This window comes from Thermobia domestica, chromosome 9 (assembly GCF_964235325.1).
Source record: "Thermobia domestica chromosome 9, izTheDome1.hap1.1, whole genome shotgun sequence".
Classification (NCBI taxonomy): Eukaryota; Metazoa; Arthropoda; class Insecta; order Zygentoma; family Lepismatidae; genus Thermobia; species Thermobia domestica.
Window position 1 is genome coordinate 147061861 of NC_137462.1, and position 25889 is coordinate 147087749.

General features: G+C 35.6%; 1 protein-coding gene across 2 annotated transcripts in view; it reads left to right on the plus strand.

Moving 5' to 3' along the window:
• Positions 1-25889, plus strand: part of LOC145694163 (uncharacterized) — a 170539-nt gene that overhangs the window by 141180 nt on the left and 3470 nt on the right. The window contains exons 2-7 of one of the 2 annotated variants that reach the window (XM_081770281.1): positions 5895-5967; positions 8044-8093; positions 12720-12755; positions 14499-14616; positions 20838-20890; positions 22901-22941. In XM_081770281.1, the coding sequence (XP_081626407.1) occupies positions 5943-5967; positions 8044-8093; positions 12720-12755; positions 14499-14616; positions 20838-20890; positions 22901-22941 (323 nt within the window). In that variant the 5' untranslated portion in view covers positions 5895-5942. The remainder of the gene's footprint in view (positions 1-5894; positions 5968-8043; positions 8094-12719; positions 12756-14498; positions 14617-20837; positions 20891-22900; positions 22942-25889) is intronic. The other variant, XM_081770280.1, reaches the window with a different exon arrangement.

The following is a 25889-nucleotide window of genomic DNA, read 5'->3' on the forward strand; positions in this document are numbered from 1 at the left end:
TCTCTTTTAATAAGCATGCCAATTTATAGATTTTCTCCCCTGACAAGCTACTTTAATCAAAGATACAATACTGTATACAAGGTCTCAGTATCAAAACTTTATTTCCACACATCAACTGCTTCAAGCTTAGTATACCCAATACACTTTCAAACTTCTAAACTATCCTATACTGTAGGAGAAACCGAGGCTACTTCAGTAGAGTACTGCTCACAGATGACGAGAAGAACCCTAAAACAGGGGTTAGCGGGGAAAGGTCAACGACAGGGTCAAGTCCATTTTCGGTTTTTGAGGTGTGGTCTATACTTAGATGTCGTCTGCTACTCCGGGTAGTTATCTGTGTGCTATTCCGTGGTGTCATTTGAAACCCCCGTGCGAAAAGTGGGCGAGCCCATACCTACGGCACAGTACTTCTGCTAGGGTCTTCTCGTCATCTGTGAGCTGTAAGAGTAAATCACATTTTCTGTAAACTAATACAATACATGTAGATGACTTTATATATGACGTCAAAATGTTAGTAAAAAAACATATTATAGTATATTATAGATTTGAATCTCGATATTGAGGTATTCGATAAAACCAATATTCAGAAAACCCATTAGAGTTTTAACAGCAGAAAATACAACTTTCTAAAACCATGGGACTATTTGATTTTCTGAAAGGGTTATTTCGGATTTTGAAAGAGCTATTTGAGTGTTTACTATAAGGTATTTTTTTTCCCTATCATTAAAAAAATATTACATACTTAGGTCTATATGTACTACATGAAAACCAGACGAACAATATTTTAGAGACGGTTTTGAGAATAAATTTAAAGTATTCTTTAATAAGTTTTATTTTCTTGTCAATTAGAATTTTTACATATATAATGTTAAATCATTATGATATTTTATTCGCTTCGAAATACTAATGTATAAATCTCAGAAATTACAAAACATATCCAGAGAAGAAAAAATCTTCTAACATATTTTAATTGAAAAATACACATTATAACAGTAAGATTTAGATTAATATATAGGCAACAATATTTAAACAAATATTTCAAATATTTTAACATAACGTTTGATATGTAAATAAGTATTTTAGTTGAAAAATATATTGAATATCACAGCCTTTAAGTTTGGTTATAGAATTAGTTTAGAAAGGATCACCACCGTCGCGGTACGGGCGGTATTCAGAGAGAATTCGTTAATCGAGTTTTAGTCACAGACTAGTTAGTAGCATACTAACTCTTTACTAAGGAAAGTGCACGTTTTGGTATTCAGAGTCTACTTTGAGCACAACTAAAAAGATGATTTGGGTATGATTAACTTATTTCACCCCAATGCATCGGGTGAGAAAAATAAATGTGGCAACTACGGAAAAGTAGATCAGCGCATGCGCAGTCGGTAAAAATGAAAACACATGAAATACGAAATGTCGTGTCGCACGCTAAACCGTGGATAAAAGATTAGCCTCTGATCTAGATTAATTAGCCACATCAGATTAACTTCGTCAAATACTACGTCCAAATCAGAGACTCTGAATACAATTTTGATAACCACCCCTTAGTCAATCTCGTAGTATGACGTTAATCAGACGTCAAAACGACTATGCATAAGGCCCTACGTATTTTAGCTCATTCCATTAATTACTGCGCAATGAAACATTACATGTTATAAATATCGTATTATAAGATAGAGTTATGTTTTAGCTAGAACACAAGACTCTGATTCATTTGGTTTTGTTTTGTAATATTGTAAAAGGGTAACAAAATAAAAGAAAAAAAAAAGACTTGATTGATATATCCTTTTCGTAATAAGCTCACAAGATGGCACTTGCTGTTTAATCTTATTAGAAATGCTCAGTTTTATGAAATGTTTATTTGTGTGTGTTAAGTATTTTAAAGTAACGATCTTATTACGAAATAAATATATTGGTTGACTATTTTTCGTGCTATATTTCACATTTTATTTAAATATTATTTTACAGTTAAGGAAATAGGTTTTGAAAAGAAACTTGCGCAAAACGCCATAATGCGTTGTTGCCAAATTTGTACGTTTACTGTGGTAGTCACTCACAATAAGAAAACTCCTGGATTCTAGCGTTGCAGTTCAAGAAGCGAAACTTAGCTGTAAATTGCGGCAAGGGTCAAAAACTAATTTCTCCAGTAAGTATCCAAGCAGAATTCCGATTACTTTCTTTATTATCTGGCATCAGTAAACACTCGACAAGTATCTGGGCAACGGAGCACTATTCAAGCAGCATTTAGCATAGCACCGAGAACACCTAGTGATCCACCTTAATATCCAAAATGAAATATATAAATTACAGACTTTTCTATATTAGAATTTCTTACGTAATGGTAAATTAAAAAACAAAATCACCATAATACTAAATAAACGAAGAACTTGAATCTTATGAACAAAGAATTTAAATGTTTTTCAAGAAAAATGCACTTCACAGCTATTTACCATACACAAATTGTTTCCCTCCAAAGCTCCTACACATATCTCATGATGCCATTGTTTACATACTTGGCAGAAAATCCAATTACATTTTCTCAGACTTATCATAGTTGTATCCTGGGATAGTAACTGTCATTTATGTTGTAAAGATGGTAGTATTCACCGTGGCTTTTTTTTGACACAGGTAGTCTTGGGACTTTTCGTTACGGATTGTTCTTATTTTCGAAATAGTCTTGTTTCTCTATCCATATAATTGATTTTTTCCCGAGAATTTTCCTAGCAACTCTATTGTCGGTCGTCGTACATGTAAACTGGTTGATATTGTGAACATGTTTCATAGCCTCTTGGTGACTGAAGTTTTTCATTGGTTTAAAAAGCTGCTCTGTCCAACGTTTATAATTCGTGGACATTGTGCGGTGGTCAACAAAATTTCAATCTTGTTATTTGCTTTTGCGAACAAGAAAATAACTCTCGGATACTTGACAGAGAAAGGCGATGAAATGGTGTCCGAAGAATGCAAATATTCTGTCTTACACATGTGAAAACGCTTCCGAAATATGATTTGCTTTCCACGCTCATATTGCTCGCAGCGTACTAATGTTGAAGTTTGGAATCTTTTATTCCAAATCGTTTCCATCAAGAGAAATGTTCGAGATGACGATCCTTATATATGTGGGGTTCAGTATAAGCACCAGAAGTTTGGGTAGGAAGACTTCATCAATTTTATCAGTTCTGAAACCTGCTTCGTCTTCGCTTCCAGTTGATCCACTCGCGTGAAGCCTGCTGCAAGTGTACTGTCATCGGATTGACAAATTCTCTGGTTTCCAATTGTGGATATTAGTGGTCGTAGGAGAAGGTCAGTTACTTATTTTGGGATGAAGTGTATATCTCAGAGGTCTAAAGATAAACAAATCTGTACAGCGGCTCATTTCACTGATATCTGCAATTATCTTTACCCAGACAACACAACTATACTTCTTAAGAATTGAATCATGAGTAGAGTTTAGTTTTTTTTTTCTTGAAATGACCGAAGTCCAGGTTTCACAATTTTAGTTTTATAATAAATTGAGAGTAAGATTACGTGATCTTCAACTCGTACATTGATATACCACCAGTGTCCGCAACTGGATATCCTTATAATGTATGGCCATAAAACAAACACCTATATCATAAACAGTCGGCTGAAAGTTAAAACTGATCATCACCACTTAACACTGTTGCAAGATCGAACTCGAAATGTAAGCAAAATATTATAATGCAGTTTAAAACCACTGAACGAACTCACTCATTATTACTGGGAGTGTCGGGCCGGCAAATCTTGTAATACAGTTGCAGTCATAAGCATGAGTACCAGATTATTCTAATTTCGTGTTGGAAGAGAAATCCGAGTTTATTTATTAGATTTCAAAGGATTTTCTCAAACGACAAAGTTCAATAGTAAGTTGAAGGGCGTCACGATTTGAAGTCCGGTCGTTGACGATTCAAGTCTATACCGCGAAGACACTAAACTTAAGGGCGTCTTCCCAGTTGGTGTTCACTCTTCCATGCCATGCCACGAACTGCCATTTCTGTGCATTGCGGCATACTTGGCAGAGGCTGCAAAGCAGTGACAGAGTTATTTTCTTCGTATTGTTAAAGGAGCGACTTCCGGCGTTATTTATACCACCTTTACTTCCATTATTGAAAATTATTGGAGAGAGATCTTTGATCTTGATCGCTAATCAAATCTGTTTCTCCGCCAGCGATAAAAGAGGGGAGAGACTGGGAAAGCTCTATATCTTTTAGTCTTCGTCTTTTTCTGTTCTCCATCCAATTATAGAGGTGGAATGAAGTTAATAATCCCTGGCATAACAGAAATAAATCTCTCATCTCCTTTTGTGCCTACAATCTTGCTGCTGATACGCAATGAAACTTTTCGTCATTAACTCTGTTTCCATTTTAATTACTTTTTTCTTATAATCAGTATCTTAATATATGGCGCTATAATAAGGGTAGGCACGTCTCTTTTGGCCCTGGAGAAAAACTACACTCTTTGCAGAAGTCCGACGCTCTAATCATCTCAAATTCTCTTTTGATGTTTTTCGTTTCTCTTCTTTTTTGTCATGATTCATCGTCCTGTACTCCGAGGCAAGCTGATTGAGAGAATACGTACCAAGACACATGTTCCACCTATCTTGATTTCATAGAAAGTCGATTGAGATAATATAACTTAATACAATTCTTCCTAGCCTCCGTCATTTCGTCCGGCTGGCGTGATATGATTTATGAGGACCCTCTAACCAGAAATAGTTCCTTGAATTGCAGCAAGAATACGTGAAAAGACAGTAAATGCATGCATTTAGACAGCTTTGGCACCTTATTTGCGGTTTACATAACCTTTTATCAGACAAAAATTGCTTATTGCAAATGACCTTTCCAAGAAAAGATTCACATTTGCGGCAACTATTGTATAAATTGACAATAATTATAACACTAATCTTTTATACGAACAACTGAACCGAATCAAAACTGAAGACAAATTTATAGCGCTACTGCGCATTGTAACTGCTAAATGAATGTTTCTTAGTTGGACTCAATTCCTTGACTCAATTACTCCCCGGTCTTCAAGAAATTGAATTTGATAGAATGCCTATGTCTGTACGTCCGTCGATCTTCGGCAGACATCGGAGTAAGAACGGTAAGAAATAGCAGGAAATAAGTTTCCTGATTTGCATTCAGTGGTATAAGAATAACTTTCATCTTTACCTTATCTCTTTATCTCAATCGGAAGTGGTAAAAATAGACAATTTTCGGTTTCAACGTTAATCGCAATAGAGCAAAAACTAGTGATAAGCTTTTTTTCCCTATATCAATTCAGCATATCAAGAATAGACCACTTCTCTGCCCTTATTAGTCTTCTGAAATCTATTGGGACTTCCGGTTTCAATCTTGATCCTTATAGATCAAAAGCTGTAGTAAACGCTGAGAAGTGGTTTTTAGATATGGAGTTAATACCGGAAGTTGTAAAAATCTGTCGCTTACGGTTTTAGTGTTGATTTTTCATAGCACAAGAACTGTTAGAGATGGCTCTAGAAATTGTTCTTTGGCATAGGCTCCGTATCTCAAGAATAATACTCCTAATCTTCCCTCTTATTTCATTCACATATTGAAATGAGAATTGATAAACCTATAACTTTTGGTTGTAACATTGTTCCCCTATAATTGGAAGTCTGGATCATGATTTTATAATGTGAAACAAAACTTTCTTTTAAAAAAAATCAAGTACATCAGAATAATTTGATCTATTTTCGTACAGTTTTACTTGGAGTAGACAAAGCAATAAACTGAAAACTTTACTCGTAATAGTCCAATCCGACCGAAGTTATTAAGAAAAGAACATAGGTAGCACTTTTTTGTTGAACGACTATTAAGCAGTAACACAATTTGATGATATTTATTTATTTATTTCAGGCACATAAATCAACAGAAGATAAAGTAGAAGAAGTTGTCAAAGCATGCATGGAGAAGGAACGTATAACAGAAGGTATTCACAACTTTTCCATTCTCCAAATTAACACAAACTATTTCATATAATAATTTGATTTAGTGTTGTAATGAAACGCTTACTGCCTAAACCATCCTCAATTTGCTACGTAATTGGATGTATCGAATGATATGTTTTTTTTTTCCCACACGTCTTTCATTCCCATCCGGGGATGGGCGGGCCGCAAAAGGTTATGCCTTCTCTATGGCCAGAGATATATAACGACTGTTGATGATGAGAAAGTTAGAAAGTTGCAGGCTGTTATGAAATGGCGTGAAACAGAAAGGGTCATCTAAATGTGAGTTGAAGTTGAAAGTCAGCTAATGATCAGTAAGGAGTGAGATATTAAGCGATGTAGGAGGCCAGGTGGTTATCACGGACGATGGATATGTACATTTTGGGTGTAGATACGACGATGCGGGTTGTATTGCGCAGGTAAATGGTCCTGTTCATATATGGCTAACAGATGATCTATTGGTGGATAGGCATATTTGTGTACCGCAGGCGTTTGTTGCAGCAGTTCGTCAATAATAGGATGTGCATGGGCAATACGAGTAAAGATATAGCGGGTGCGTAAGCGGCGAAGATGTGGGAGGATAGTGGGCATGGTGGTTCGGCGGTATACCTCCCTTGTTGGCGTCTGTTGAGGGAGAGAATACGCAATTCGTAATGCTTGTCGTTCAAGGAGTTTGATGCGGTCATAAAATTTGGATGTCGCTGATAGCCAGGCGAGATGACCATGGGTGATCGCAGGGCGGACAAACACTTTATATGTGTATAGTAACAGTTTGGCGTTAAGTCCCCACGTTGTGCCCTTTAGGTGTCGTAGGAGATTGAGGCGATGGCGGATGTTGGCGTCCAAAAGACGAAGATGGGCGTTCCATGTTAAATGTTTATCAAATGTGACACCAAGATATTTGAGAGTATCGTGGAGCGGAAGACGTGTGTCCAGAAGTGTAATACTTAGGCGCTCGGGATTTCGTGTTGGGCAATATTTGTGTTTATTACGGGCAAACAATGTCATTTGCGTTTTTAGAGGATTTAATTTAAGTTTCCATTTGAGGCACCATCCGACAAGGTCGTCCAACGCAGGTTGAAGTATGCTGTTAATTCGGTCTACAGAAGAGCCAAGTGCTAGGTAAGCGGTGTCATCTGCAAATTGGAGAATATGAACAGGAGGCTGTGGTTGAGGCATATCAGCGACATATAGGAGATACAGAAGTGGGGATAGAACTGAGCCCTGCGATACACCGGCCAGTAGTACAAAGGTTGGAGATTTTGCATTATTGATCTGAATATAAGCAGAGCGACCATGGAGGAACTGAGCTATGATTCGCACATAAGGGAACGACAAGAGAGATGTAAGCTTATAGATCTGTTTGCATGTTAGTATATTATCAGTAATTTAAAATATTCTTCATGGAGTACTGTTATTAATGGAAAACATTACCTCAGCAATAATAAGAAGCAACTTTAAGGCAACACGTTTATTCTTCTTATTATTATTTACAAGTTCCTCCGCCTAAACCTTAGGCCCATTGATTGTCAATGAGCCACACATCAACTAAATATTAAAACATTATCTTTGTGCTCCATCTATGAGCACAATGATTGTAGTTGTAGTAACTAAATCGTACCATGGTAAATACATACACTGCATAGGTTATTGGGCGGCTAAAAATGTATTGTTTACAAATATTAATATTCAAACTTAAACATGGTTACAGCCATTCTATTTTCAAATTAAATTGAAACAATACAGTTTTACAATTGAATTAAATCATCACAATAGGTTTAAATTCATAAATAAGAAATATTGTACGAACTTACCGTCTTCACTATATATATTTATATTTAATGGTTTGGGTCGTATTTAAAGCAACAAGTTCCATATGAAAATTAATGCAGGAAACAATTGTAACACATATGTAACACATACATATACGCACAAAACATATTTTCCACATACAGAGTGAACATTATTTGATTTGGATTTAGCTTGAGACTTTGATGCTAATTCTTTTATACTTTTCTTTTCTTTCTTTTTTTTTTTTTTTTTTTTTTTTTTTTTTTTAGATAATCTGGTCAACTTCTTTAGAACTGGAGATGAAACTGAAGAATTGAAGGTGAGAATGAGACATTAGGTTACTTATGCTTCAAATAAATATATACATTTTACAGTGATGTATATAAAAATGCTATAAAGGAATAAAAGGAATGCACTTACATCACATAATCTGTACAGCCTGGTATTACGTAGATCGATTACACTTTCAGCAGAACATCATATGCATGAGCAATTACCTATGTTTGACGATAGTCATTGTAGTAGCTCGTATTTCAGTCACAAACTATTCCATCATATCCTACAAATGCTCGATAGTGCTTAGGTTAGGAATCGTAGCAGATCAGGTTAGAAAACGTACACTGAAAACAGAATTTTGGGTATAGAGGCACATCTTATCGTGTTGCAAGTTCGGTTTCGTGAAGTGTCCACATAATGTCAAGCGGTAAAATTGACGACATCACGAATGTACGAGCCACAAGCCATATTGTACTAAATAAAGATCAGAGGTGAGCGAGCTGCATTGCTTATTGCCTCTACTCTAGAATGCCAGATGTGGGTCCCTAACACTTTCTGAAATCTTCCTCTCACTTGCATGTCTATGTTACACGCACTGTATCTGAGACAGAAAATCCCCCCTGCCCCATTGACTCGCCACCGAAGATACTCTTGGTGATTGGTAGGTGTCAAGAATAATCATGCGAGAGAAACGTGGTAATTTAGACCTGCCTCGAAATTAAATTTTCAATTACTTATACTAGGGCCAGTGGCTTTAATTGCACTGGCCGTGTCCCTCCTATTAGACTCGGAGCGCGGTGGCTCAGTGGTTGAGTGTTCACCTCCGGTGGTTAGGGTCCCTGGTACAATTCCAGCTCGCTTCGTGTGGACTTTGTGGTGGACAAACACCGTGCTCGTGGGTTTTCTCGAGGTTCTCCCGTTTCCTCCCACTTTCTTCATTCTACCATTTCATCCATTTCTCATCATCATCTTTTCCTTTAGCCTAACCGGCATAACCCTGGGACGTAAAACTGAAAAAAATCATTTCATTTTTTCCTATTAGACTCATTTGTAATGACAGTTCCTAGTGCGTCGTAAGACCTTCATCTGCTGTGAATCATCTGCTTCTCATTGTGTATACTATCCGTGAACCATGAATATATCACGATCCATGCAGGAATGAATTTTTCGGAAATATCGTCCTGCATTTCCCAACTTGACTACTTGTCCAGGACTGAAGTATCTGTCATTTCAGGCACAGATTTTGACCGAACCACAATGCCTAACCCACAAACAACTACATACATCATATCGAAAGACGACCCACAAACTACTAGTACAGTATCATGCCCCGTACAGACACTACGATCAACATACATTCTACGGTAGCTTGTGTGTTGGGACATCTAAACTAAGATTAACATATGATCTATAGACAGTCTGTTGGTAGTGCTAATTTCATTCGAATTAAATGATGGTAGCGAGCCGCTCTTAAATGTGTTCATCTATATATATAAATATACATACCAGGAAAAGTGTAAGTTTCTAACCAAAATTCGATTTCTAGTGACCACATATTAGTGGTTAGTATTTCGTTAGGAATTAAACGTGTCTGAGACTTTTATTTAGGCAATTTTACTTCTGCAATTTCGCATCTGCATAGTATTATTTTATACGTTCTACAGTTTAAAACAAACAACACATATTACTAAGGAGTCCTCTGGTGGATAAGATGCAATTTCGATTTTAACTCAAGGTTTTACGTTTCGTATTACATAAATATGGCGATTATAGGTCTCCCTTCAAGTTCTTCTCATTTAGACAATATTCTACATTTTATTATTGAAGATTCTAATTGGATATACTCACTTTTTACGTATAACAGAAATCAAAATGTAATATGGTAATGCTAGCAGCCAGGTAGCAGCTCGGGCTAGCAGGCAGGTAAATATTATTGTATCTTTCATAAGTTTGTAAGATAGAACAGTATTTACCTTTCTGCTAGCCCTAGAAGACCTGTTTGCAACACGTCGCCAAGAAAGCTTCAATATATATTTTCGATTTGTATTATTGTGGAGCCTGGATTTAAGAACTGACGACTAGACTAGAAGAAATACTTTCGAGCCCTGTGTATGAGAATAGTTACCATATGTAATAGTTACCATAGAAAAAGATAAATGGAAGACCGCTAAACGATAATCTTGAGTGATTTGAAAGAAAATACTTTAAAGTTTTAACGCTGTTTGTACGAGTCATTCTCAGAATAGCAATCTGCGAGAAAAATATGGCATACGGGGCTTTGAAGTTTAACATTTCGGCCAATGTAGAAAATTACATTAAGCTGTGCGGAAACAAGGTATCGTTTGTTGCAGTAGTACGATAGAATGTACGAGGAAACACACATTTTGCGGTTACCTTGCAAAAATAAAATAAGATAAAGTGTTTAGTTTAAGGCTAAGGAAGATCTTTTAGGCTAAGGAAGATGAACAATTAACAAAAATGAATGATAATGATAGAGTTTAAGGAATTAGAATATGGAAGGAAACGGCAGAGTCTCGAGAATATTGTAGAAATCGATAGAACCCCAAGAAAACTCACAGACAGGATGTTCATTATGAAAGCATATGGCCTAGGATCTAGGAACGAGTGGTTATTCGTATCTGATGTGACTGTTCTATCACTGAGCCACAGTGCCCTTATAGTGTCTTCAAAAGTAGTCTAAACACAGAGTTGAGTCCAGCAAAATCCTTTTACACTCTTAAGCCGGCTGCCAATTGACCGCAGTTTGGGAATGCCAATCTGAGACAGAGGAAGATTAAGGGTTTACGGAGAGAGACACTGACGTACATTCACCACATATTGGACGTAGTCAATAGGCAACGGAAAAAGATAGTTCGTAACTTGTTTGTAAAGTCGCATAGTGAGTAAAGTGCGGAACAGTAATTTGTTACATAGGAAAAATACTCACTAGAAGTTTGTGCGAATCAGTTTCTGACATTGAATTTGAGAGAAAACTTTGTAGTTCAGCCGATGGAACCTTCAGTGCCAATATCAAGTTTGAAGTGTATATATTCAGGGTGAACCTTAAAGATGTGCACAAACTCCAGGAGGTGATTCATGGCATCAATAGAAGACAAAAGAACGCTTGCATGTTGTGGAATTCCTGGTAATGTACACTGTGCAGCTACTACAAATATCACCAAATCAATATATGAACCCACTAATTTTGTCCTACTAGAAACATCAAATGATATATATAATGTATGTGTGCGTGAATCAGCTTAGCTAGGTGGCGGTACGGCAACTGCCGGAACAAAAATCTATTTACAAGATTGAGATAGTGATATATGATTAAAAAAAAATGAATAAAATAACGTGTTGAATGCCTATGTTTATACTCTTTATGCTAAAGGAGTAGTCAGTTAGATCAGAGTTTAGTGTCCTGTTCAGCAATGAGGTTATGTGAGACGTGTACCGACAGCTTAACGGGAATCTGAACCACATAAGCTCCCACCGTAAATTGAAGCTCGGTCTCCTACACTGAAAGCGCATAAACTAATCTTAGTAATTAATTGTATTGTATACCCTACGTAAACCCATCCGGCACAATACAATTCTCTAACAATTATACTTTTTGTTTTGTTTAACCATACTTTACAAACGCTTTCACTCTTCAGTAGGAGTCTCACCTACAATGGATCCGAAGTTGAACATCCGTGCTCACTCGTCTATTGCTACCGATATCTATGTAGTCACGAGAGAGTTGTTAAAATAGAATGATTTTGCTGGAAATGATGAAAGCGCAATATCCTTGTTGTTTACCTACTTCTTTCTCCAATTTAATTTGCTATAGAATGTGCGCTATTTCATATTATATCGCACAGAATACTTCACTTTTGAGATCGACTCATCACACTTATTTATTGTTATGAATTGACCTAATGACTTCAACAGACAAGTGGCTCTGAATGAAGTAAAATATATTTCTTTTTAATATTTACATAGCTCTCACATGATTATTTGGCCAAGAGAAAGCAACTGGGCTTTTCTTTCTCATACAAATGACGCCTCTAATCAACAGCAAGAAAACATAGCCACATCGCTTAAAACCCATTGTACACATTTTATTCGAGCATGGAGTTTCCAATTAGCCCACTGAGAAGGGTGAATAGTACTTATCATTAACATAATCCAACTCGACTGCTATTTTAGTCAATAATTTATCTTTTAACTTAGTGCACAGTATCATAAAATATGGACACGTGGAAGAAACATTTCCAGGCCCAAATCTAAAATTGAATAAATCCTCATTAATCCCAGGACCTGCCAAAAGGTAGAATACTAAATGATAATAATAATCAAAGAGCAATGGATGCACTCTGACAGCTTCAATCAATTTTTTTTTCAATTTCTCTCTCTCTCACACACAAACACACACACACATGCACTTTTGATGGGATAAAATCACAGGAAACTGTAACTCCGTGAGAGGGTCCTTCTCTACATTACGCCTGCTGTCATTAGCGGCCGGCCTTAGGATGGATCGCCGATAGCAAAAGTTTCTATCCTAACATAAGGATAATATTCAATCTACAATGATATTACTATTACTTTTTCTTTTTTACTACTAGTACCTTTTCTTCTATTACTATTGCTGCTAATAATAATAATAGTAATGTTATTTTTTCAGTGCTTTGCAAGATGTGTCTTGAAAGATGGTGAATTGGTAAGGCATAACACAATTTTTATTTAAATTCTTCTCGAGTGGTAAGTATTTTCAGTGATGATCATGGAAGTTACTTCCTTAAAGACAGAGCAAAGTGTGAGATATTCTCCTATAATTATTGTTCGTTTTACCGTGAATTTAATTCTAACCTTAATTGCTCCCTAAAAACTGCAATTTATGATGTTAATGTTAATCCTTAGAGGAATATATATGAATATGTATATAAGATCATTATAATAGAGAAAGAACGCACGTAATGAGTATAGTCTATTTCTTGCTTCACTATTGTGAGTTCCAACCTCGCGCTGAGTATTCTGACAGGTTTGGGTTCGTTTAACAAAATGTACTAGTGTGGAAATAGAAATACAAAACTGATTTAAAATATTTTTTATAATTATAATTCTTGTACAATTAGGTAAAACATAAAGGTAACGGTACTTGTATTTACAAATTAGTTCCAGTGTTTCTGTTCCATAAACGTTCACAAAGAGATACGAACATTGACTTCCAATTCACCTACCGTAACTCCTCAAGGCAGCTGCATATACAGTAAGTAGTTTCAATATCAAATGTTAGATATGATCACTGTTTAAGCAATTTGTCTAACAATCAGAACCTTTGATTCTTGTTTTAGCTAAAGAATAGGAAGTTACCAATAATAATTATAATTTTCCGTGCATGAATTTTTAGCTCTCTGAATATTCCCTAAACTTGACAATATAAGTAATCGCATAGTGCCTATGAGATAGCTGATTGAGGATATTTATCTTGCTTGTTTAAACTATTTATCTTGCGTACCCTACTATGATTCAAGATGCTAAATCCCCAATCATCTATTTCAGTCTATAAGTTTAGTTCTAGATCATAATCCTAACTGCTTTTGACAACGATTATAGAAAACGTAGTTTAAGCGTTTTACTTTTCTCAAGGGACAGTCAGATCACGATATATAGTGACCTCTGAAAAGGTTTTGTAGGACTGTTCGTTGGTAAATGGTGCTTTCAAATTTATGCCTTAGTCGAGTTTTCTCAAATATTATTAGGCTTGCAGCGGAACATTAGGGGGCAATATGAAGATTGGGGTGCATATTGATCTAATAACATGTTACTACTGTAGCGCACGGTTTAAAAGTAGAGGAGGGATTTGTCGTTTCCTACACTTCAGCATTGCTCTCTATGTTTAACCAATCATTCATAAGCTGCTGAACAAGCTCTAACTGTGCATAAGATACACCAAACATATAAAAAATAGTCACTCACAATAAGACAATATAGCGGCAGGTTTCTGACACTTGCAGCATACCTGGTTTACGGAAACAATCCAATGGGCAACTCTTGTTTAGGTATTCACCAAGTAACTTATGTGAACCCTGTACAGTAACTATAAAAATCTAGAGCAAATTCATGTTATTATAATGATAATTTATGTATGCGGAGATATTTTGGGAACGCTGAAGAGGGAGAAATAATCGTGATTCCTATTCTCTTCTTTATGCAAACCACGTAGGAAAATAAAATTTATTTTTTAGTCTTCTCTAGTTTTGTATTGTCTCTGATTTTGATCTTGCAATCAGGTATTGAATTTGGAGGCGTCATTATAAATATATCATGGTACTTCACTTTTGCATGAATTTAGACAATTGAATTATGTAAGTTAATATGTAAATTAAAGAATTATGTTTGGAAAATATTTTTCCTTAATTGTTCTATTTATTACCTATGATAATAATGATACAATTTGCAGGTTAAAGATGGGAAAATAAATGTGTCTGGGATAGAGAAAGAATATGCAAAGGAATTAGAAGATTCATACTTAAAAGAGAAATGGGAGAAAGTGAAAGGAACCTGCCAAGATATTCAAGGTAAATATCTGATTAAAATGCTTAATAGATGACACGCAGCATTATTATTGTTTAAATACTTAACATATGAGAATGTTATCTTAATTTCTTTATTTGTTACTACATTTGTGAAGTAGGAAACTTTTCCGTCAAGAAGAAAGAAAAAAAATCTTTTATTTAGTTATGCGGAAAAGATACTTCCGTCAACCTACAAATTACTCACTAGTTAGTCTCATGTTTAACAGCATTTATTAAAAATGACTATTGTGCTTTTGAATACAAAAATACTTTTCAAGAATCCTTTGATCTTAATCACACACAAAAGGAAATATACATGCATACAGATATAAGGTAGTTTGGGGTAGTCTCGAGTTTTGCCGAATTCCGCAAGTTCTAAGTTTGCGGCCCTGTACATCACTTGATTTTCGAAGGGGCCCGAGTGTGTTGTAACTTACAAGAGCAACTCATTATTTCTATGATTATTATCGTATCGGATACATGTGTTTAAGTCAGATGAGTTATCTAAACACCTGTCTGTAAGGTAATGTCATGTAAAATACGATTTCACGTAGCAAAGCGATCACTTGCTTGATAACAAAGAGAGGAATAAATGATGCACCATCTGTAAGTTGGCGCTCTAAAGGTTATATGGCGGATGGTTGTTGCTGTTTCAGTATTTCTGCATAAGGATATATTTAACTAACAGTAGTCAAGTCATTTCGGGGTATCTCGACAGTCAATGTTGAGGAGTTCTGACACTTCTGCAATTTTACAATTCGTACAATATAACGTTATTATATAGTATCAAAGATAAAGGGTTCTCTTACGGTCACCTTTTTACGTCGGCTAGCTAACTTTTTTATGCTGCCAAAAACTCAGTTGAACACCATTACAGCAATAAGTCGAAAATTGCTGGACATGATTGGATGTATAGGTTCTAAAATCGGCATCCATTAGTGACTACACAGAAACCTCAGAGATTATCGTTTGCTAGAGCTAGAGACTCAACAAGAAACACAATAGAATCATTCTCTAAAAATTCGTTAAAGCGTTATAAAAAGAATAATTTGTGGGATAAATCAGGACATATTTTAAAGGTCTTCTAAGATTTTGATGTATAAATATGCTACTTACATACGCAACTTATATATATACTTGTATTGCTACATATTTACCTTTTCATTTCTACTCAAACGAAATGTCGGAACTCCCCATAGCAAGTCGAAATGTCGAAAGTCCTCAAGAAAATTGAGGAAACTTAATATTGCATACCTATAGAGTTTGTGCAAAAATTGAACAAATTACAATTATGTTTGAGAGGCGAAAATAGTATGGTTATGAGAACGAATGTATAGAGTATTGCAGTGTGTGCAATCATTTCAATGGAGATAAGTTGAAGCTGTCTGAAGACAAAAATATGGTTAGCGTGTCGGGACTACCCCAAAATACCTTATATATTCTTTTCATTGAATGATAAATCTAAACTCAACCCTTCCAATCAACATGTTATTTAATGAACGAAACAAAAGCTATGAAAAATAACATTTTTACGTATCAGCCATAGGAAGAATGATGATCCAAGATCTATCAAAGGTCATCTTCATAAGGGATGAAGAGAACTCTCATTTTATGAAAGGAAGTCATCGTATATATCGTTTATATAGATCTACATCGTTTATATGAAAGGAGATCAAAAGTTGTCATGTCTAATGTCAAAGCAATTCAGATGTTTCTTCATCGTACACAGAATTGAACACTGGGCAAAATAACATTTCGCTATAAAAAGAACCCTCCCTTTCCACCCACGAATAGATAAACCAATTAAAACCGGAAGTGATTTTTAAATGAAAAAATGATTAAGAAGACGGATAATAATAGAAGTTAGTATTGATGAAAGAAGCGGTGAAATGAGATGTGAGAGAAATAGAGAGGTATCTCGAGATTACTTCTGAACATGAAGTTTTCCACCTCAAATTCACATTGTCTTGGACCAAATCAGGGTTTCCCTGCACGAAGATGAGCATTCAACTACTTTGCGACCGTTACCTAATTGGGACTGGAATGCAGTTCTCAACGGAGATAGAATGACGTTTAGACCAGACGTGCTAATTTAATATCTCCAACGATTTGGATTCTTCAAAAATGGAAAGAATGTGAAGTAACACTTGGTGAATCACAATCTAATTATTTTTCTTGAACCAGTAATACTAAAAATAACCATTGTTATTACTGAATATGTGTTCCATAAGCTAAAGTGTCGTCTGCACAGTTTTTCAGTGCATTGGCATCAAGAGCACACCCTAATTTTTTGTTGGAAGAGGGGGAAAGAGTCCAAATTCGAAAACATATTCCACTCTTTTTCCATTTTGCAGTTTCACTAATACCTACATGTATTCTAGTATAATACATCACTCATATACTTAAAGCAGCAGATTATAAATAACATAAATGAAATTATCTAACGATATTGGACAGAAAGCATTACCAAAGTAACATTTTTTAAAATTAACTGTGTTATGCCTGTTCTTCCGAGCACTAGCGTTTTCTCTAAAAGTAGTATTTTCTTTTAATGTATCTAAAAGGACCCGCCAAGCTTAACCGCTGTACCAAATTTCTTAAATTGTTATGGAAGTATCGTGTGTATCAATCCAACATATTGTTTATGTTGTAACAATATGTATATATTAATTATTGAATTTTGAAGTAAACAAATGGAGAATTTCCTAACTTTTCTAAAAAAAAAAAAAAAAAAAAATATAGTTAATACTAAACAAGTTAAATAATCTACCGAATTAGTATGAATAATATTTCTTTAAACTAAATATGTATTATTTTACATGTTAGACAAATGGAACAAATAGGCTACAGCAATCATTTCTCTGCTAATGCAGGCATACTTTGTTAGGAAAGTGTATAAATGTTTGTAGACTTACTAAGATTAAAGGGTGTTCCGGAGCCGGGCGGATCTCCTGTGAATGTGGCCCTGGTGTAGATAAAATACAAGTATATTATTGAAAGGAGTTTCGAAATTTTGAGGGTTCCAGAACGAGGATACGGAGGAATAAATAAACAGAGGAGGTCGAACTCAAACCGTCCGGTGGGTGCATACGAAACATCTTACCGGTTATAATACCACTGCTTTAACACCAAGCAGCTGTTGGAACGAGTTTTCAAGCTCTTAGGTCCACACATTAACCCCACGTCATCCTGTAGCATGCCACGTACTCAATGTGATTCAAGTCGGGACAATGAGCTGGCCAGTACATCCACCGTATATTCTTTCGTCCCAAGAGCTTTTCCGCCTGCGCTTGTCGATGCGGACGCGCATTATCATCCATAGACATGAAGTCAGGGCAGACTGCATATCTGAAAAGAACTCGTGTGGGGAAGGAGCAGTGACACAACGGCGTTGACCGTGAGTGCACCACGTTCAAGAATTTGAAGACCGGTTTGCTTTTGCAACCTTATGCCTTCTTCACACAAGAATATCTAGATCACCAAACCGATCATGCTCGACACTGCTCCTGAGTTCATTTCGTGTTCCTACCTCTCGCCGTCGAGGAGATAAAAATTTGCTTCCGTCTGCCCGAGACTATGAAATCTCAAATAGTACTTAATAGATTACAGTCAATCTCACCCAGGTTATAGAGGGTCGAAATGTATGAATTGACTCCTTTCATGTAGGTGTTACTAGATCGGGAGTGATAAAAATCAACCACAACCGGTTTTAACTTTGATTTCTGCAGAGTAAAGCGGAAACGGTAACAGATAGCGAGAAGCGGTTTTCTGCAACCGATTAAAAATTAAAAGAATATGTTTAATCTCCTTCCTTAACTTTTTACTAAAATCAGAAGTAATTGAAATCCACTGCAAGTTCCGTTTTCAATATTGATTTTCAATTTTGATGCCAACAAAAGGGATAAGAGATGACGAGAAGCTATTTTTAAAAATCGATTTAGCGTTCGAAGAATAGGCCCCGTCTTCTATCTTAAGCAATGAATCAAACGAAAGTGTCAGAAATAAACCATTTCCGGTTTTAACGCTGATTAACATACGGTGAAAACGGTAAAGTTATCGAAATCAAATGTTCTAAGGGTATATTAAACGTTCTGAGTTAGTTAAATTAAATGTTCTAAGGATATATTCCATCTCCATTATAATCTCTATACTAAAACTGTGATAGAAATATACTACCACTTTCGGTTAGTATTTATTGAGAAAATAACATGCTATAAAAACATACCGGTACTGTTTCGTGTAGTGTACATTTGATACAACTACTTGTTCTTCTCTAATACTGAAGAGCGTTTGCGGCGATTTGAGTACACTTTTATGGAATTATAACATATGAGATTCATTTAACATTGTAAACCTATACCAGACTTCGAAACTATAAGAGTACAATATTCTAATATGGAGTGCTAGATTTATCAGTTTTGGTTTGAAATGGATAAGGGGAAAGATGGAACCTATTCTTGGGATGCTGAGTCTATTAAAAAAAAAAAAAACAAGTGGGGCACGGTGGCTCAGTGGTAGAGCGCTTACTTTGGTGCTTGGAGTCCTGATTTGATCCTGGCCAAGTAAGTTCGAGGTAGACAACACCGTGTGTTTTCTCGGAATACTTCCCTTTCCTCGCACATTATCATTTCATTTCAAAAAGAAAAAAGCAGTTTTTTCACAGCTTGTACAGCTTTACCTTGTACAGCTTTTGATCTTTAAAAATCCAATATTAAAACGGAAATGACATATTTCTACAACTTCCGATTTGAGTACAGGGATTACGCCGAGATGAAATCAATTTCTGAGATAGTAAATTTGTATGAAAGAAACCACTTTTTTGCTATCCATATGACCGTTTTCTCTCTATGGGAATCAAGTTCGAAAATGGAAATTGCTGTGCATTTCAATCATTTCTAGTTATGGTACAGTTATAGAGATAGACAAAGGATTTATTCTGGAGATGCTGAATGTTATGAACGCCTCGGCAGAAGAGAATGGTAAGCGGTACTTCCAATGAAATTAAGTTATTAAATGGAATGGGTTGAGATAGAATCATGGACAAATATGTAGGTAGTTTGTATGGGAATTTGGAACTTCCTTGGGGTGTCTCAAAAGTCCTCTGACATAGTGTAACTGTTATTATCAGAGTTACAACAAAATATAGGAGAGGAAACCATCTCCAAATATGATCTTTTCAATCTAAAGGGAAGGAATTTTTTAAATCGGACGAGTCGTTTGGGCTGTACACTCCTTATGCGTCCAATGTTAAATGAAAATTCATTTACCTAGACCCACAACATAAGCGAATAAAGTTGCTGTCTTTTACGCTAACGTAAGAGTATGGTGATGGTGAATGGTTGCTGGCCATCGTCACGTACATATTTATACAATCGCTATTTTTTACCATTGCTTTCTTTATTGCAGTTAATATTCAACACCGAAATGACAGATTTCTACCACTTGCGGTTAGAAAATGAAACTTTGTTTTACATCCCACGGTTATGACGGCTAGGCTAAATGAGACGATGATTATGAGAAATGAATAAATAAATGAAATGGTGAAATGAAGAAAGTGGGAGGAAACGGGAGAACTCCCAGAAAACCCATGCAAAGGGTGTGTGTCCACTTCAAAGCTCACTTGGCGCAAGCGGGGATTGAACCAAGACCTCAGGCACCAGAAGTGAACATTCTACTCAGTCACCGAGGCCCACACTTGCAGTTGGAATAGAGGGAGAAAAGGAAGGAGATATATCTTATTCTTGAGTGCTGAATTAATATCAGAATAAAGCGTTTTTTGCTATCTGTTATCGTTTTCATTCTGATACCTTGTTGACAGACAAACAGATGGACGAACGGACATAGTTGTTCTGTAGGACTCCCACTACTTATGCGTAAACATAGTCCAGAAATCTAAGAAGTTCTATTTGTAATTTATTGAAGTTTGTATAGGAATCGGAAACTACCATTACGAAGGCCCAGGCGCAGATGGGAGGACAATATTAAGATGGATCTCGAATACAAAGTACAAACTGGATCCAGTTGACTAAGAACAGAAGTCAATGGAGAGCTTTTGTGAACCTCCGGGTGCCAAAGATCTTAGAGTTAGTTAGTTGTGTTGCAAGACTTGGTTTCATTTTAAACTTTGTGAATGAACAATACGTAGATTGATACTCGCTTTTGCTCACTGTTGCTCACTGTTATTAAGCAGTCTGCAAATTAATATTTCTGAACCTCTCTTTCAGTTCAAGACACGTGTGAAGATTATGCCCGGCTAGCAAGATGCATCCTTTTGACGGTAAGAGCTACAGGCACTTTACCATTAGAATATAATAATACGTATTATTTTATATTAATTTCTTATAGATTGTACGTATTTAATAATAAGAAAAGAAACATCAAATACCTTGTTTCACATGATTAAAATAATTAGAATATGTAGTTTAAAGCGAGCAATTCTTGGTTGAATATTTATTAGAATATTTGATTATAAATTTTTAAGTTTTATGAACATGAATTTTTATGAACTGTAGTAAATATCTCAGCGGCTTTTTATTGTTCATTAATGGATTTCTACTTGGTGCTCAAATGCATGGTTACTTCGGCCAATATTTGTAATAGCTAACGGTTCTGAGCTGAAATACATTTTCGTAGTTCCTAATCATCTTTTTAATGACTTTATATGTTTACTAAACATGTAGAAAAAGTGAGATTTAAATGTTTTCAAGTGTGTGAAAGGGATTTTACTGAAATCTTCAGTCAGGGAAAACTCATTCAGAAAGTACTGTGGTAAAACTTATTCTGGGAGGCCTAATGATTTTAATTGAATAGTCCATTTTTACAGTGCAAGAAATTCTATAAACAATGTAATCAAGTTTGTTTGGAATTATTTAAAAAAAAAAAACTTTTCACACAGAAGATCGAATCACGTATGTGTGTCCAAATTAGAAATCAAGATTACCTTTGGAAAAACTACGGTGCCATTATTTGTTGATCCTCGTGTGTCCCGTGTGTCTTGCATCGTAACTTTCACTGTAGAAGGTTTCTATACACGGCAGGGAGGGGCCATTGGTCCCTAGATTTCGATATTTAAATTACTTATGTCGGTGTAGAGCATGCTCCCCTCCCAAAAACAAAACCTGAAATTATGAGGCATAGGAAGCTTCTACCACTCCTATTTCACAGACCTTCCACAGGGAAGTGGTCGGACGAAGCTAAGAAAGTATTCTTTTCAGGAGACCAAACTCTCAGAATTTCACAGGTGGTATCAGGTGTCTTTACGGTGGATATCAAATGGAATAACTAGAGTTGGTGCTAGTGGTTATCTCTAACCGTTGCAGAAATCTGTGCGTACAGAGGTGTATGCATATGATGAGGCCTTGTCTTCGTTCAAACTGACTTAATTTATGACATTTATACACAGACAGGCACTTCTGTGTAAATAAGTATCAGTAATGTATTGGTTTTGTATGCAGAATTGATTTTACATACAGTTTTTGGACACTTAATGAATACTAAATCTTTTATTATAGCAGTTATGTCGTGTCTAGAGGGGTATTAACTCCACTTTTGAAAGTTGCTTTGCAATGACCGATGAATTTTGGACGGGATGTTTGGTCGCCAAAGTGTAACTTAGGCTCAAATGTTTACCACAATTGGACAAACAAAGTCAAGCTTTATCCAGCGCACTGATGAATTTTCAATTGTCACCGGAGAGATGGCGCTGGTAGAAGCATCCGAATTTGGTCTTACTTTTTAAAAGATGAACCTCTCTTAGTTAATGACTATGGCACTTAAACCCCTTCCAGAATTTGTCGCTCAGAATGTGCTTCTCAGTTCTCTGGGATACGTGTTCTCTTAAAGAGCTATTCGACGTATATTCTGAGATATGAGAAGTCACTACACTAAATTGTGTCATTTAATATCCCGTGGTGAATGAATTAATAGCAGGAATCTCTTAGTTTTCATATCGCTTAATTATGTTTTTGGTAATATTGGGTCCTATAGGACATTCGTTTTCTTTGCACTGTTTTTGAGTTGTAGATAAAAAGAGCTTGGCATGGAAAATACCAACAGATACTCTTCTCGAAACCTATTTATTTTGTGAATGATAATGCACACACCTTACATTTACGGCAGCAATGTGCTGATCGCCTTGAAATAATGCGACCGATACAACACATCTACAGTAGGTACGGATTGAAAGTTGGACAATTATATGCCACTCACTCTTTTGTAGTAATAATAGAGATAAAGAACAGTTAAAATTTTATTACAAAAATGTTGATTATTGTTATTTATTCTTCAGGTTGAAATTCCAGCTGCTACTACCTCAAGAAACGTCGATAAGTAAGTTGTCCAGTGGAATCCTTTTAAGATGCACTGTTCCTATAGATAGGCTACATTTTTCTAAAAATATTAACAAGTTATGTATGCTGTAATCCTTTTCACATGACATTAATAGCAAGCTAGATATGAAATTTTTAACTTATGGTGGTATTGCTTTCCGATTACTCATGGTCTTCAGCCGCAGAGAGCTCCTATGGAACGGGCATGTAATCAACTAATTTCAACTCCACGGATATTGGCGTGTTGGGAAATTGTCGTCCTTCATAGATCTTTTAAATAAAAAAAATCAAACGCGATCTATAGAACTTAACCGATTCTGATCAAACTTGAAGTGATACTCTCTTGAATTGCTAAGGGAATAATTGAGGTGCGTAGTATCAAAATCTGCCACATCCATGTACAGTGAAGCTCCATATACACGCGTCCCATATTTGAACTAGTATTTTAGTATGAAATGTTAAGCTTTTAAACAAAATTCTGTTTCCATGGAATTCCTTTCGATCAAACATATAACAAGCGATATATAACTCAATTTCGGTATTAAAAAAAAAAAAAAAAGATTTGGCGACTTTTTATACTAGGCGCCACAATTAACACTTCTGACCAGAGTATACACTTATTTATTAAAAACTAGAATACAGTGTAACGGTTCCGACAACTTAATGTTAGTTTCATTAGACACTCCAGAAGTGTAGAAAATGTTAATTATTCCTTTTGTGAGTTCCAAAGTCGTGATGGATAGAGTTGCTTGAATTGCTTAGTAAGTATTTAAATATTTTTTCTTTGCAAACCTTTGACTCCTGAGTTATGAGCTATTAAAGTTCGATTATATTAGCTACGCGATGTATATAACTTATCCGACCTTGTTTAATTTAAGATGTATAAAAGAATCCTGGCCACTCATCGCTTTCTAGAAAAGGTCTGTATACTTATCAATACTCAAAAGTAAATAAATTAAATGTAAAATTTCTCAAGTTGTTTAAACAACTTTCTTTCATTATAAAGGATTAACTTTTCGTTTGCTTCGCTCTGAGAATATGTCCATTAAACAGCTTTGGGCAGCCAAGTTTCTATTTAAGCAACATTGTACGTTGCGAAAATTCTGGATCTGAATTTTCTGTACTAGATGTTTGTTGAAATGATTCTCCGGAAACCTTGAATGTTGACTAGTATTCAAAACTCACGCACATGGTGTTTGTCCTCCACAAAGTCAACTTGATGCGAGCTGCGATTGAACCGGGAGCACCACACGTCAGAGGTAAGCGCCTTAACTCTGAGCCACTGCGGCCTCTGAGTTTCTGCAGAGATCTCATACGCTATGATGTTATACGCTACAATCGTCCAGCAGCTTTCGCCGTCTTTACTAGCCTGTTACGTGTACCCGATTTGGAAATTATTTCTGCACATTATTATTAAAGATTTGTACGATATTTGCAAGAAATTTCATACTTTCTGCATCTTACTTTAGTGAGCCAGAATGAGTTAGTATACGTATCCGATTAATCACTGGATTTGTTTTGTAGAATTGCTTCTGTCGTATCTACCTGCTGTTATTGGTTGAAAAATGTGTTGGGAGAAAAGATATGGTTGGTTTCATTTATATGGTTGTTTTCTCTATACGTTAGACATTACTTTGGTGTGGCAAGAGTTGAGCTTGCGACAATTGCGATGAACATAGAAGTAGTCGATCGTAATTTGAAGATACTAGAGACAACTGCAATTAACTGAAAGTGTCTAGTTACTGAGATTCTATAATTTATGAAAAAATAATAATGATATTATTATTATTATTATTATTATTATTATTATTATTATTATTATTATTATTATTATTATTATTATTATTATTATTATTATTATTATTATTATTTCTTTCCTTTTTGAGACACATCCATGTGACAATGCTGCTTTGTTCACACGAATCCTACGGTAAGCATAAGCTTCGTATAGGGCGGAAGGTTTTCCCTTTTCTCTGTTTCTATAATATCCATAGTAATCAGGGGTAAAAGTGAGGGGGGACACGGGAGGACGCCACTACCCCACTTTCAAAAAATATCTGTGGCGTCACCCCACTTTCTAAAAAAAAAAAAATACAATGGGAAAAGATAGGCACGCGGGACGGCGTGACGTTAACCGTCCCCCTACCTTTTCAGATCCACTTTTACCCGTGATAGTAATAGCATAGTAGGCGCCGAGACAAATAAATAAATAAAACGAACTAAATAAAACAAACTTCACAATGTTATTAGTGTTTAACGTAAAAATGTTAGAAGATGATATATAGGCCTATATAGCGCTCCAATATTTTCAGACTAAAACACCGAGACAACTAGTGAAAATCTACAGTGTAGTTACGCAGTTGTATTTTGTTGAAATATCAGAATTAATTAATTAGCAGGTCAACACTCATCAAAAGTCAGTGACAAAGAGTAGATTACATATATTAGTTAAGTATCAATGACTGACTAATAAAAGCGGTATCTTTATTTAAAAAAATATCACAGGAATGATATTAAGTTACGTTTTGGAGAAAAACGGGCACATTTGGAGTTTTGAACAATGATGGAATTCCAGGATTGTTCCGGCCAAACCGGGGCGTCTCAAACTTTAGACACACACCAATCGATATAAATCAAACGAAACCAAACAAAATGATTTGCGTGAGCCTAAATCCACATTGTGGTTTCCAGGAAAATCGAATTTTTTGTAAACATTTATAATTGATGCTACAGAATAAATATACATTCCATTAAGATGAAAATAATACTAAAGAATATTGTAATATCGGGTAGCATAACAACACATGTTTTTTCCCCACACCTTACATTATGAAAATTTGTTTATACTGTTTGTGCACTATATTACAAAATATGTAATTTCTAGAAGTCCCGCTACGTTTAAGCACAATTAGACCTCCTGCCCGTTGCAGCTCGGAGGTTTAGGTTTGC